We start from the raw sequence: 16,101 nt of genomic DNA, 5'->3' as shown, positions 1-16,101 counted from the left end.
TTGTCTGGGTTGAGTGGCGGCTTCAGAGATGGGGGCTGCAAATATTCAAATAGTGGAGCCACACCAACTGCCAGTGATGTTTGGCAGCAATTGGGATGACAGTTGGTGTGGCTCCCTTATATGAATAAACGACTGCTCTTCAGCCCCACCTCTGAAGCCGCCACTGCTGAGGATGAAAGCAAACCATACACAGTGCGATATGCACCGTGTGACTCGAAGGGGGATCTGACGTCCGACATATCGGGCGGTTCCCACACGGAGCGATCGAGGGGCCGACCGCCCGATATGCCGTCTCCCCCCCTCCCTCACCCAGATAGTGCTGCATGGGATCGCATCCCCAGATCAACTGAACCTGCAGTAAGATCTGGGGGTGCGATGTACGACCCCACGGGTGTGCGTTCTGTCCGATATCATGCCCATACATGGTACGATTGAGCAGCCAAACCGTACCAATCCATCGGTTCGGCTTCTTTTATCGCACAGCGTATGGGCACCTTAACTGTGATCGCGCTGAATGACCTGACCATGACCATTTCTGGGTCTCATCATTTATGCTTTAGAGCTCCCCACATGCCTCCACACATCCTGACATACCCCTAGAATTCCAATCTGATACCCCAACAGCATCAGACTTCCCCACATGCCCCTTAAATGCATGTTTAATGCCTCCATGATCCTACAGGTGCTATGACTTGTCTGTACACAAAACCCATAGTGTAAAACATTAGGTAATACAAGGCATATTTATCAAAATATGTGCTGTATATCCCAAAAAACAACCATTTTCAGAGGTGTTGTGTAAATATTAACTATCAGAATGTACTGTATGTACAGGGGACCACAGCTGATATTGCAGATATCTCCTGCAATCCCATAGTCTTCATGTTACAGAAAGGGGCACTTCACCACATGCCGAAGGCGCCCCCGAAAAAGGGGTGTGGGAATTTAGAAGAGGGGTGTGTTGTTAAGATTCGACCCCTTTTCATCACTGTAGGGGGCTTGCCCAGCACTCATGGAGATGCTAGGCTGCCCCCAAGCTCTCCCTGCAGTGTGACTAGATGCCGTGCCATGCCGGTCACTGCGGCCCATGTGTAGGGATGGCTGTTTTAGCTTTTCACTGTATAGTGTCCCTTATGTTAAGTCACACACTACTGCCTTTTATTCACGTGACACCACGGTAGTTCCCCTTATAACACATTATGCCATGCAGTAATGCCTTTTACACAATGCCACGCAGTAATGCCCTTTACACATTTGTCACATATTAATGCCCTTTACACATTTATGCCACGCAGCAAGGGAGACAACTACACTAGCTCCACTGAGCACCACCTTGACATGTCCCAACCGTTTACTTATGATGGTTTATGTGAACTGGTGACGGCTGGGCGACTGTTCGAGTTTGTTTTTGAGGTTTACAGCAGTGGTGAGCTCTAGTTTTGGTCCTGAACATCACCCTGTGAGGAGGCTACACTTTACGTAGGACCTCTCAAGGGGCCATTACGATGCGTTGTTTTTATGCTCTTAATGCCAATAAAAATAGTTTAAAAACAAAAAACAAAACTTCATTTACTTAATCTTGATACTAGCACGCAACTTTACATTAGAGGAATAAAATAAAGTAAGCATATGAGTTAAGATGGTATGAAGGAAATGAAACTGGGTACATCAGCTAGTAAATTATAAGCAAAATTTAGGGTGCGGCATGGGTGAGAGAAAAACTGTTTGGCATTGAGGTAACTGTGTACATGCTCACAGTATGTGTGAATAGACCGCTCCATTGCAGAATGTTATTTGCTCAGTAGGGTCACTCCATTCAGCTCCACTTTATTTTTTACAGAAAATCATTTGGGGGACACCTCAGGGAATGTTATTTCGCATACATCGGTGCACAGCCATTTTCAGATCTCTCCACAGATGTTCAATCAGATTCAAGTCTGGGCTCTGGCTAGGCCACTCAAGGACATTCACAGAGTTGTCCTGAAGCCACTCCTTTTGACATCTTGGCTGTGTGCTTTAGGTCGTTGTCCTGCTGAAAGATGAACCATCGCCCCCAGTCTGAGGTCAAGAGCGCTCTGGAGCAGGTTTTCATCCAGGAGGTCTCTGTACATTGCTGCATTCATCATTCCCTCTATCTTGACTAGTCTCCTAGTTCCTGCCACTGAAAAACATCCCCACAGCATGATGCTACCACCACCATGCTTCACTGTAGGGATGGTATTGGCCTGGTGATGAGTGGTGCCTGGTTTCCTCCAAACATAACGCCTGGCATTGATGCCAAAGACTTCAATCTTTGTCTGATCAGACCAGAGAATTTTGTTTCTCATGGTCTAAGAGTCCTTCAGGTGCATTTTGGCAAACTCCAGACGGGCTGCCATGTGCTTTTTACTAAGGAGTGGCTTCCGTCTGGCCACTCTACCATACAGGCCTGATTGGTGGATTGCTGCAGAGATGGTTGTCCTTCTGCAAGGTTCTCTCTCCACAGAGGAATGCTGTAGCTCTGACAGAGTGACCATCGGGTACTTGGTCACCTCCCTGACTAGGGCCCTTCTCCCACGATCGCTCAGTTTAGACGGCCAGCCAACTCTAGGAAAAGTCCTGGTGGTTCTGAACGTCTTCCATTTACGAATGATGGAGGCCACTGTGCTCATTGGGACCTTCAAAGCAGCAGATATGTTTCTGTACCCTTCCCCAGATTTGTGCCTCGAGCAATCCTGTCTCGGAGGTCTACAGACAATTCCTTGGTTTGTGCTCTGACATGCACTGTCAAGTGTGGGACCTTATATGGACAGGTGTATGCCTTTCAAAAGCATGTCCAAACAACTGAATTTACCACAGGTAGACTCCAATTAAGCTGTAGGAACATCTCAAGGATGATCAGTGGTAACAGGATGCACCTGAGCTCAATTTTGAGTCTTAGGGCAAAGGCTGTGAATACTTATGTACATGAGATTTCTTTGTTTATTTTTTTTATTAAATTTGCAAAAATATAAAACGTTTTACACGTTGTCATTATGGGGTATTGTGTGTAGGATTTTCAGGACAAAAATGAATTTATTCCATTGAAATAAGGCTGTAACATAACAAAATGTGGAAAAAGTGAAGCGTTGTGAATACTTTCCGGATGCACTGCATCAATCTTTTTTTATTTTTTATTTTATTAATGGGGATGTTGGCTATCAATGGCATGGTGCATGTGGCAAATTCTACTGGTTACCACAGTACAGAGGATTACCCAAACATGGATTACCTAGTGGTGTTTTCATGTATTTTTCTTTATTCCCCTGTAGGGAATAAACAACTCTTGTAAGGACCACATTTTTTTCCTTTTGAAGCCAAGGAAATTTCCCAATCTTTTAGCATCTTCTGGTTGTCAGTGAACACTAGACATCTGAGTAAACCGTGCAAGCCAGCTGACAAAAAGCAGGCCTCTGAAGCATATGTTGTTATTATTACCAGTTATGTACATAATGTGCACATATTCTGCAGTGCTTTACAGAGAATATTATCCACATCAGTCCCTGCCCCAGTGGAGCTTACAATCTATGCTCCTTGCCACATTTACACACAGGTTATTTTTTTGTTGGGAGCCCATTAACCTGTCAGTATATTTTTGGAGTGTGGCAGGATACTGACACAAGCACATGGAGAATATACAAACTCCACACAGGGCCGTGGTGGCAATCAAAACCGTGACCTCAGTGCTGTGAGGTAGTTATGATAACTACTACACCATCCATGCTGCCCAACAAGTGGTGAACATATGCTCACCATTTGTTCGAGTTGCTGGGAGTAATTTTATTAAAAAAAAAAACTTAATTTCTATGGGGGTGATAATGACCAGATGCCATAATCCCAATACATTTTATCCCAAATAGGAACAGTGTAGTGGTTGCCAAACTTTATTGAATCACTACACCATAGAGTATCAGCATTATTTCACAGCACCCCTAGAAAAAAAGTACCTTATGGAAAAACTCAACAAAAATTATTAGATCAAGTAATTTGTGTTTACCTATTGTCTTTAGGTTCAGTTATGTGGTATTAAACAGGATTGCACTTGGGTCATTCAACATCAGTTCAACCAGATTTCCACCACCCATCTCAGATTTTTACTACATTTTTTTACTTGAGAGGATGTCTGAAAAACTATTTCTGCCAAACATCTAGACTGACCATTAGTTTCCAAAATATTGATTTTTCAATTTATTAAACTATTTGCGAACGGCAGCGTATTTTTCCAGTTTATTTGAAGTATTAAGGAATCACCACGAAATGTGGACCCCTAAGGTAACTTTTCCTCCTGAATACAAACCAAATTAATTTATCTGCCTTTACATTTCGAGTTATGGCAATAATGCTAACTTTTGGAACAGCATTAAAAACACTAGGTTAAGTCAACATTAGATATCCCAATTTTTTTTTAGGTGCTTAACAAAGGTAAGAAAAAATCAGCATGGTATTCTGTTGTATAGTGGATAAAAAAAAAAATAATGCAGTTGAAGTTCGATGAACGTTGTACCGCGTACATATTTTACACAATAAACCATGAAATTTAAAAAATGTAAATATAAATGAAGTTAAGTCAACAATCACATTATTTTACCCCTGTTTGGAACATGTTGTAAGGGTTTTGAATAAAAGGAAAAAACACTATCTCTTAGGCCATTACAACACATTTGTTTGGTTTCATTTCATAAAGCACATCTTGTTCCTCCTCATTACATTGAATAATATACCCAATGTACCAGATGCTACCGTACACTGCTGCTATGTATATTCAAGATTGCAGATCACTCTTGTCTACATTTGTTGTGACTGTGGTCATAGTGACACTAACTCTGGTTCCTGCTGTCTTCGTCGTGTCTGATGACAAGCGGTATATGTGTAGCAAATCTGTGATGAGTATGTGTTCCTGCTACAGTCTTTGCTGTTTCTAGACTGCTATAAAGTTTGTTTTTTGCAGCCTTGTCTTTCACTTTGTGACATGTAGAAAAACTTTATGCCATGTACAATTTCATTTCCCCAGTTTTACAGGTCAAAATGGGTCAATATATGATGGGTTTCTACTGCTTGCAGACTGGTGCGGGTGGCTAGACGTTTAATTGTCCCTCCACTGCCGTGACACTGGCTCTTACCATGAGATGTGGCAAGAAATCCATTCTACTTGAATATTGAAGTCATCCTTTTGGAAGCATAAGTTCAAAAAGTTTTTTTGTGCACTAGCACCATCACTAAAGTAGTGAACATACTCCAGTTTTAGTAATAGTTCTGCTAAGTGTTTCATAACTACCATAATGAAGGCATGCACAGTTATGGCTACACATGGTCATGGTCATCACCTAATACTCAAACTCACACAGTTTAAAGTGTCACAATCAACAGCAAATGGGTGGAGTTTTGCTTGTGAAGTGTCCCAGTGGAATCCTTGAATTGCATCCTGAAACACAAATTAATAATTTTTTGCAAAATCTAGTAACACAATAGTTTGTGTTTCTGGTGGTATGGTTTCCTTTAACTGGGGTAGGTATTCAGCCTTGGACTTTGCTGTGTACAGATGGGCTGTTGCATCATAAACAGCACTACAAATAACTTCACGGAATTGTTCCACTGTACTAGTGATAGTGTTCTCCCCAGGCAGGTTTTTGAGGGTGCACCATGCGGCAAGAAACAGCCTACCACCCGGCACTTTTGGAGCCTGCAAGTGGGGACAGTATCTGGGAGCTGTATAAAAAGGACCAGATCCTACATACTTTGCAGCTTTTTCATAATCAGATGACTGGGCCTCTAATAATAAGAGGAGAATTAATATATAAAATGTTATTTCAAGTTTAAATCATTATAAGGTCAGGGTTTAAAACATTTTATTATTGCGAAGTCCCCCACCCGACTACTTCTTGATGCCACCTGGCTGGAAAAATGTTCTGGGGGAGAACACTGTGGTTGTAACCAATTTACTTTGGTAAGTGTGGACCCACTGCAGTATTTAAAAGACTACCAAATGTGCACTTTGGAGGAGCAGCTGCCATGATTGACTATATTTCTGTCTGTCTCTTTCTCTGGAATGTTTCGGTTTGGAAAGGAAATCCCCTTCCCATCAGTTTTTGCCTCAGTTTAGTTCACTTTTTTGGTATTGTTTTTAACATCATGGTTTTAGTGTAAATTATGTATGCGTTACAACAGTAATCGAACGTCAACTTCACCATATTTTTTTTCTCCACTATGAAACAGAGTACCAAGCTGATTTTTAATGTGGTAGTTATGTATACCTTTGTTAAGCACCTAAAAAAAATGGGATATCTAATGTTAATTCAACCTAGCGTTTTTAATTCTGTTCAAAAAGGTCACATTTTTGCCGTAACTTGAAACGTAAGGCAGGTAAAGTAATTTGGTTTGGATTCGGGAGGAAAAGTTACTTTAGGGGTCCACATTTTGTGGTGATTCCTTAATAAACACCTGTGATACTTCAAATAGACTGAGATGGGTGGCGGACGTTTCTTTTCTTTTTTTTTTTGTGGGGGGGGGGGATTGTTAGGGGGGGTTATTCTTGTCCGGAATGAGCCACTTCTGTTTGTCCACATTTTATGATTGGCAGCCACAAGCACTTGTTTTGCCCATCACATTGACCAAAGTAATTTTATTTGGTATTGAACTGCAACCAGTGGGTGCCATGGCACCCAGGGAAGCACTGGCATTAAGGATTGGAAATGCATTTTCTCTCACCTCCTAGATCTAGCGTAGACTAGACGCCAAGATAAGACGTGGCTTTTAGTTTAGACATGGAACCCTTTTATACAGACTGAAAAGGAAGGCTAGGAGCACAATCAAATTGAATACAGATTTAATTGTACACAAACCGCTATATGATAAATATTTGTAATCAAATGAAAAAAAATCTATAATAAATTACAAATAAGAAACTTATTAAAACCTTGTCACTTGCAAGGAAACCTACAGCAAACACACCTATATACCACTGCGTATTAAGCAATGTTGCTCTGTGTGCCAGACTGGTAACAATAATAACCACTGTAGCAATATGTAAGTCTATTGCTACATTGTTGGCAAAATACTTAATAAGGAGAATCCTATAGAAAGTAACAATGTACAACAATCAGACTGAACTTCAGTAACCTTGTATTATAAATTGAGAAGAAAATAAATTCCAGGTGATCTGCTGGTAATGTGGTTGCTTATTAGTGAGCAGCCATGAACTTGCACTGGGTTCCAATATGTGAATTTGGAATTTTCACCTTGGAACAAACAGTCACAATAGAGTAGTCCCTGTTGTAAGCTTAAATGGCCAGGAGTTCAGACCGTTAAAGCTTCAGATACAGGAATGGCAATAATCCTGTATGGATACACTACTGTAGTATGATGAAATTAAGCAGTTCCTACCAGACCACCCATACTGTGAGCAGGATCTGGATAGCCGCTCCGCCAACAGTTCAAAGCTGCTCTGTGTGTGGTAGCAGCATCTGCTTAGCTTAGTTGGCCGTATTTTCACCAAACAGCCGAAACTACTGTGTGGGTGCGTTATAACTGTAAAGCTGTTAATTCTGATGCATTTGGGTGAGATAATTGCACTTACGCCCGATCGGAGCAACAATTGATTAACTCCATTACTAACTGGCTCCAAAAAACTATTGATTCCTCCCATAGATATCATTACTTAATTTTTTGCATTAACAATATTACACAATTGGATGCTTTTATCTTCATTTTGGGGATCGCTATTCCACCCCATGTATGAAGGTATGAGCCTGTAATGGTATCTTTAGAAATCCAGACCAGTATCTGAGACAATCACTCAAATGAAAAGCGAGCACTATGGGGGGAAATTCAATAGCTCATTCGCACCTGATCATCTTTTTGTGAGTTTCTGCTCTCCGCCTCGGGAGGGTGTTGGCGAAATACAATTGAATTCCCTCCTCTGTAAAGAATTATTTACAGAATGCATCAAATTATCCTTTAGAAATTGCCAATATATTATGAAACACATGTATTGTCAGGATTATGATACAAAAATGACATAGTGTCATGAAGCAAAAGGTAAAGCTGAACAATTGATGCCTAAAATAGCTGAATAATCGTGGTCACTTGTGGTGTAGAAAGTGTATAGTTAAGCTGGTAACACACTATATGATGTGTGTACCCAGAGTTGGAATGACGCGATATAACAATACATTGTGCGCCTGTCACACTGCACAGTCCGTTGTGTGACAGAGCAATGTATCGTTACATGCTGCATGTAGCAGCATGACGTCGTTCATTGCGTCGTCCCATCTACTGTGCCGAACTGTAGATAGGACAATGTGATGAACGATCATCGCGAACAGCGGATCAGGTGAAAACACTGTATGTCGTTCTTCGTGACTGAATGATATATTGTACAACCAATCGTATAGTGTTGTACCCAGTTTAAGACGGTATAATATGCTACCAGTAATAAAGCCATTGGCAACTGGCATTTCTGTGCAGCTAACAGTGGAATGGTATGTGAAGAATGTACTATTCAATTTAGTGGTGTTAACACTGAACTATAACTGTCCTTAAACATTTATATCAACTGACCCTATTTATTATAATACTTGTTCTGCATTTTGTAATGGCACCATGACTATACTAAGATTTCATCATGTCACATTATTCTGTCTTCGTGGAATAACAGGTCCATTCACCAATATAAATATATAAATACATGAGGAGGTGTGTATATAATTTGTATATATAATAAAAATGTCTGTGTGTATATACATATTGAGTCTCCCATATCCAAAATGCTTGGGACCAGGTGTATATTGGATATCGGAATATTCCGTAATTTGGAATATATGCATACCACCAGTGATCGCGGTGAGTGACAAAATATGTGGGTCCCAGGGACCCTCCACTTTAAAAAATAAAAATAAAAATGGGGTCCTTCCTGACCGTTTCTGGGTCCCATCATAATTTATGCTTTAGAGCTCCCTATATAACTCTCAGACCTCCCCTAACCTTACAAATGATGCCACACAGCCATGCTCGGCCTTTACACATTATGCCGCACATTAATGCCCTTTAGTCCCCCTATGCATTGCCACTAGCAGTAGTCATCCCATCAATTGCCCCAGTAGTCCCCCCCCCCCCCCTATGCATTGCCCCACCTTTTTGACCTTTAGTGACCTGGGCCTAATGCCCAGGTCACTCACCTATTTGTGGGGAAGATACCTTCATTTGGGCCTAATGCCCCCTATGTAGCCTGGGCCTTGTGCCCACCTATATACCAACAGGCCTATTGCCTGAATTTATGCCACAGGCCTAGTGCCCGACAACCCTGGTGGTCTAGGGAGGGGTAAATAATGGTGGCCCAAGGCCGCTAACCGCATGGTGGAAGAGGCTGCGGGGGAGATCTTCGATAGCTTTTTTTCTTCCCACCCCCACAGTCCTCTTCGGTCCTCAGCTTCATACTTCTGCCGCTGGCCTGTCCTGGCCAGCGGCGCCGCCTCTTCCTTTCTTCCCTCTTGATCCACGCCGTCTTCTGGCCTCTTGCGCGGCCGCCGGAACTGTTGCCGCGCTGCCCTTCAGGAGGTCTTCTCTGCGCCGTTGGTACTGAAGTTTCCCGCACAGCCGCATCTAATTCAAGGCGCTAGTGGGTGGGGCTATGACGCGGCGAGCCGCGATTGGCTCGTCGCGTCTGCCTCCTATTGGCTGCTGGACTGCGAGCCGTGTTTGGCTCGCGGCCAGTGCCAAACAACCGCTGTCGACTGCCGCTACTTGGCTTCCGGGCAGCAAGCTCCGCTTAGCTTGCGCCCAGAGCCAAGCTTCTCCTGCCGCCACTGGTGGAAGGGACCAGGCGGTCCCTTCACCAGGTACCCGGCGCTGGCAACAAACACACTGTCCCAGCTCCGGCACGGACGCTGTGCCGATGCTGGGATCAGACACTTGATCTCAGCACGGCTTTCCACAGCAGCAGCCAATGAGAGTCTGATTGACTCTCATTGGCTGCTCTAACAGACAGCGTTGTGTCTGTTACTGCAGGGGGACGCGCTGTGCTGCAGCCAGCTGTCAGGGATTGGCCACAGCACAGCGCGTCCCCAGGGACCCGGTAACTTTAAAAAAGTGGGTCCCCAGTGCCCGATATCGGGTAAAATACGCGCTATAGCGCATATTTGCGAACACTGTACCACAATGAAATATATTGGGAATGGTACCCAAATCTAAACACAGAATGCATTTGTTTTATATACACCTTATACACACAGCCTGCAGGCAATTGTATGCAATATTTTGTATCATTTTGTGCCTTAATCAAAGTTTGTGTACATGCATGAAATTAATTTTTCATATACACCTTATACACATGGCCTGAAGGTAATTTTATACAATATTTGTTTTTAATTTTGTGCCTTAATCAGAGTTAGTATACATTGAACCATCAAAAGTAAAGGTTTCACTCTGTCATGCTAATAAAAAAAAATCCATATTTCGTAATATTTGGGTATGTTAGACTCAACCTGTATGTGTGTATACAGCGGATAAAATCAGTATTGAACACATATACATTTTTCTCAGTAAATATATTTGTAATGGGGCTATTGTAATGAAATTTTCACCAAATGTCAGCAACAACACATGCAATCCACACATGCAAAGAAATCAAACCATAGATGTCCATACATTAAGTTGTGTAATAATGTGAAATGAAACAGGCAAAAAGTATTTGAACACGCTTACTGAAATTTATTTAACACTTTGTACAAAAACCTTTGTTGGTAATGACAACTTCAAGAAGCCTCCTTGTATGGAGAAACTACTTGCATGAATTGCTCAGGCGTGATTTTGCTCCATTCTTCCACACAGTCTTCAAATCTTGAAGGTTCCGTGTGCCTCTTCTATGAACTCTGATCTTTAGTTCTTTCCGTAGATTTTAAATTGGATTCAAGTCATGTGATTGGCTGAGTCATTCTAGCAGCTTCATTTTCTTTCTCTGATACCAATTGAGTGTCCTTGGCTGTGTGTTTGGAATCATTGTCTTGCTGAAATGTCCACCCTCGTTTCATCTTCAGCATCCTGGTAGATGGCAACAGATGTTTATCAAGAATGTCTCTGTGCATGTTTCCATTCATCCTTCCTTCAAATATAAGAAGTATGCCAGTACAGTGTGCTGAAAAACAGCCCCACACCATGATGTTCCCACCTCCAAACTTCACTGTTGGTATGGTGTTTTTGGGGTGATGTGCAGTGCCTCTTCCAAACATGGTGTGTATTATGGGCATCCAAAGAGTTCAAGTTTGGTCTCATCTGACCAGACTATATTGTCAGAGTATTTCACAGGCGTGCCCAAATGTTGTGCAGCAAATTTTAAACGAGCTTCAACATGCTTTTTCTTCAGCAATGGGGTCTTGTGTGCATACAGACCATGTTGGTTGAGTGCTTTACTTACTGTTTTCTTTGAAACATTTGTACCCGCTAAATCCAGGTCTTTCTGAAGCTCTTGGACAACTGATCTGATAATTCTTTTCACTCCTCTGTCAGAAATCTTGCGAGGAACACCTGGTTGTGGCCGGTTTATGGTGAAATGTTCTTTCCACTTCCGGATTATGGCCCCAACAGTGCTCACTGGAACATTCAGAAGTTTAGAAATCCTTCTGTAACCAATGCCATCAGTATGTTTTGCAACAATAAGGTTGCAAAGGTCTTGAGAAAACTGTTTGCTTTTACCCATCATGAGATGTTTCTTATGTGACACCTTGGTAATGAGACACCTTTTTATAGGCCATCAGTTGGGGCTGACCCATCTTATATTAATATGCACTGACAAGGGGCAGGATTGCTTTGGAATTACTGATAGATTTCAACTGGTGTCTTGGCTTTCCATGCCTTTTTGAACCTCCCTTTCTTTGTGTTCAATACTTTTTCCCTGTGTCATTTAACATATAACACATAACTTTGTTTACGGACATCTTTGGTTTGATTTCTTTGCATGTGTGGATTACATGGGTTGTTGCTGACATTTGGTGAAAATTTAATTACAATAGTCCAGTTCCCAAACTTTAGTGAACCACGGCGCCCTAGAAAATCAGCATTGTTTTCATTGCACCCCTAAGTAAAAAATTTGTTATTGAGAAATTCAGAAATGTAGTAACGTGAAGTAAATTGTGCTTACCTGTCATCCTTAGGTTGTATGGTGGTGGACAGGTTTGCGCTCCTGTTTGTCCACTTATTTACATTACATTGACCATAAATAATTTGATTTGGTGTTGGACCACCAACCTGAGGCACCCCTGCCAGTGTCCTAAGGCACCCCAGGGTGCCACGGCGCACAGTTTGGGAACCACTGCAATAGAACCACTGCAATAGCACCATTACAAATATATTTACTGAGAAAAATGTTGGTGTGCAATATTTATTTTACCTGCTGTGTGTGTGTGTGTATATGTGTGTGTATATGTATATATATATATATATATATATATATATATATATATATATATATAAATAAAATATAATATAGTAGCACCGGCGGCAGGCAAGGCGCCGGAGCTAGAGTGGGCACTTCCGTGAGCGTGCACCAGAAAAGGGGGCGTTTCTATGATGAGTCACCTTTTCGTCACTCTTGGGGGCGTGCCCGGCACTTACGGACACGCCGGGCAGCCCCCAAGCGCTGCTGGCAGTTAGAATAGATGCCGGACGCATGCGCCCAGCGTCTATTCACCGGCAGTGACCGGGTCACCGCACATTTCCCCACCCGCGGGACACTGGCCTGCACATGGTGGTCAGTCTGCCAATAACGACAGATTGGCCATGTTCAGGGATGAGGGAGGGTGCCTGCACTGAATGACACATGTGACAGTGTAAGCACTACAGGGGATGAGGAACGACTGTACGATTACGATGTTGTAATCGTACAGTCGTTGCACTATCTACAAGTGGATACGCGGCTTAAGTCTAGAGAAAATAGCCACAGGAATGCACTCCGCAGTCTTCAAAGGTATAACTATTTAATCTTCTTAAATAAGGACAAACTTAGTTCGCTGTGTTTGTCCTTATTTAAGAAGATTCAAGTTATAGCTTTGAAGACTCGTTAGTGCACCCCTGTGGTTATTTTTATTTATTGTTTACCAGATCATCTGTCCCTGTGGACTGTCATACATAGGGAAGACGGAGCGGTCCTTTAAGGAACGTATGACAGTCCACAGATCGGCCATTAGAGCAGCCATTAACAGTGGGATTAGTGATCAGCCTGTAGCTAGGCACTTTGCGACAGCTAAACATACTTTGGCATCACTACGTTACAGAATGATAGACCACATACCCAATGATATACGTGGTGGTAACCGTGGCCTCAAACTTTTGCAAGCAGAAAGTAGATGGATTCATGGATTAGGCACCCTTGTTCCCAAGGGCTTGAAAGAACAAACAGGTCTTCATCACTTTATATGAGATATATATGCATATGTTTCAAGCCCATATTGGGTTATATATATAAATAATTTTTTTTTCTTCCCCCTTTGGGGAAAATATGCTCTGCAAGGGTACGAATCAATGTACTTCTATCCCAGTGTATCATAATATCAATCCTCACTCAAAAAATAATAGGCTAATACAAATTTTGACTAGATCAACACCACAGGCAAATCTGGAGCTAGCATATGTGTTTGAGATGTTTGTTGTCTTTTGTTCCTTTATAATATGTATTTGTAAGAATAAGTACGTATTATTAAGCAGGTAAAATCATATTTGTTAGTGAAGCAGACAAACCTGAGTGGGTGGGCTGGCTAGTCTACTCAAGCGGTGTTAGTCTTTAATAAACTGGCTTCTTTTGTCGTAATGATCAAGGGCCTTGTGCAATACATACATGAAATATATAAATGTAACGCATTGTAATATGCTTTTTTTCCTCATATCACTCACAGGTATTGATGTTGAAGCAGCTCGGAAAGAGGAAGAAAGGATAATGCTTCGAGATGCAAGACAGTGGCTTAACAGTGGGCAAATAATTGATGTGAGGCATGCAAAGTCTGGTGGCACAGCTCTTCATGTAGCTGCCGCTAAAGGATACACTGAAGTTTTAAAGTAAGTGTGTTGATCGCAAGACTCTCTCCTTTGTGCATGTAAACCTGATGTTAAGTTATGGCACTATTTAAGAAGATTTAATGTGATCTTTCCTTAAATTTCATAGTGGAAATTTTATAGTATTTAACGGTTTGTTAAATTATGAAGTAGTCAACTTTTGCTATATCATTGTTTACTAGAACTTTGATATTCTCTCAAAAACCGCATGTCTTTGTCACTGTAACTTGGCCGTGTAACGGGAATACATGTTAGAAATTCTATTTATCAGCCTGTGATCAAAGTCAGCTGGTTATATCTATCACCTCTGTCTGCTCACCAGGGGCAGAGCCATAGGAGACATTGGAGGCGCCTGCCGCCGGGCGACAGCACTGAGGGGGCACCTCCTCCATCTCCCACAATATATTCACCCCACTTAAGTCTGTAAATATGCAGCCAGAGTATACCGTCATGGCTGCTCAATACATGGCACCTCTTCCCGACACCTGAGAAGCCACCATAACCATATACTAGTGGAGGGCTGTTGCCGCCGCTTCCATCTATCGAGAGATAGATATATATATATATATATATATATCCTGTCCCTGCTGGTGTCGCTGTTCCTCAACAGCTTCTTATGCCAGTGAGACACTTCCGAAAAAGTGTTTTTGGGGGATATCCTGCAGATTTACTTCATTAAATAGACCTAATAGAAACTTAGTCACGCCCTCCATGCGTCAGGGATGAACTTGCGCCACTGCTGCTCACAGATGTTTTTGGAGTGATCATAAAATTAATCATCGTTCCAGTTATGCACATCCCTTAACTGAGATGATATACTAGGACACTTGTTGTAATACTGTTTTTCTTAAACTTATAAGGCTCAGGTTTTTTTTCGATGTGAACAGGTACATGATTGGCAGACCTAGGGATGGCAGAGATCTCCAACATGCCGCGATGTGCATTCTGGGTTAGCAGAAAACACTGATGTGATCACCAGTTTCTCCTTCATCAACTAGGGGACACTAAAGGCTTCATGACAGTGGGTATAGACATGTGCTAAGTGGGAGCTGGCACTTTAAATTTAAAAAATTTAACTAACTCCTCCCCCTCTATACCCCCTCCAAGCCCAGTCTGTTTGTGCCCGAGGGGAGCTGGTAGTGTTATACACTTCTCCTAAGGGTTATGTCTTTAGTTTTATTAATAGCCCTGCTGCGCTGAATATAATGAATGAAAGAGGACAGGCAGCAGCTGCCACTGCCTGTCTGCATTGTAGGAGCTGCCGGGGGGACCCACTCGCAACTGCTTGCAGTTCGCCTGGGGTCCCTAACTACAGAGACCACTGTCTCTACAAAGGGAGTTCTGCATGCTGCTGCATGCAGCGCGCATCGAGGTCCCCCACTAGTAAAACCGCCACCGGCAGCGGAGGCAGTCATGTGAGTATAATCTGGCTCCCCGACTAGCGGGGTAGCCAGGTTCATTGGCACTGTTTTATAAGCAGCAGGCTGCTCTGAGTAGCAGGGCAGCCAAGCGGCATCATTCTCTATGTGAGGTCTCCCTCACACAGTGCGCTTCACAGTTCAGGTAAGTGCCATAGTGTGGTGGCGGAGCCTTGCTACGGAGTCCTGTTCCTTCCTCCCAGCGGCCTCAGCGCTTCTCTTAAGTGTGCTGGCGGACATTACACGGAGGACACTGACTGCTGCAATAAGAAAACAGCTGCTGCATGAGACTGATAGCTTGACCTAAACCTGTAAGTGAACAGTGGGGTTTAGGCTCGTCAGGAGAGCATTTATGGAAGAAAGTAACTACTTTCACTTCAGTGATTGCTTGTTATTAATGCCTAGCGTTTTTTAGCACTGCTAGGAGCTCTATTAGGGCAAGTGTGATACTCCTTATCTAAGCCCTTCTCTCCTGCCTCTAAACCTGTCTCAGTCCTCTACCTGTCCTTTTCCACTACACTTTACTGTTTGTGTGGAGTCTGTATGTACCATGGCTGGAAGGGGCTCTAAGGCGTCACAGAAGTCCTTTACCTGCACAAAGTGTGCTGAGACGTTTACACGGGTAGTT

The 16,101-nt window shown here is 42.6% G+C and overlaps 1 protein-coding gene across 4 annotated transcripts in view; it reads left to right on the top strand.

Annotated features, from left to right (window-relative positions):
- PPP1R12A (protein phosphatase 1 regulatory subunit 12A) overlaps positions 1–16,101 on the top strand; it is a 185,593-nt gene that overhangs the window by 89,128 nt on the left and 80,364 nt on the right. For all 4 annotated transcript variants that reach the window (XM_088478110.1, XM_088478108.1, XM_088478109.1 and 1 more), the window contains exon 4: positions 13,899–14,058. In XM_088478110.1, the coding sequence (XP_088334236.1) occupies positions 13,899–14,058 (160 nt within the window). The remainder of the gene's footprint in view (positions 1–13,898; positions 14,059–16,101) is intronic.

Source organism: Taudactylus pleione, unplaced genomic scaffold (assembly GCF_031769625.1).
Source record: "Taudactylus pleione unplaced genomic scaffold, aTauple2 ptg000207l, whole genome shotgun sequence".
In the NCBI taxonomy this organism is placed as follows: Eukaryota; Metazoa; Chordata; class Amphibia; order Anura; family Myobatrachidae; genus Taudactylus; species Taudactylus pleione.
The sequence above is the reverse complement of the archived record's forward strand: the minus strand, read 5'-3'. Positions and strand labels throughout refer to the sequence as shown.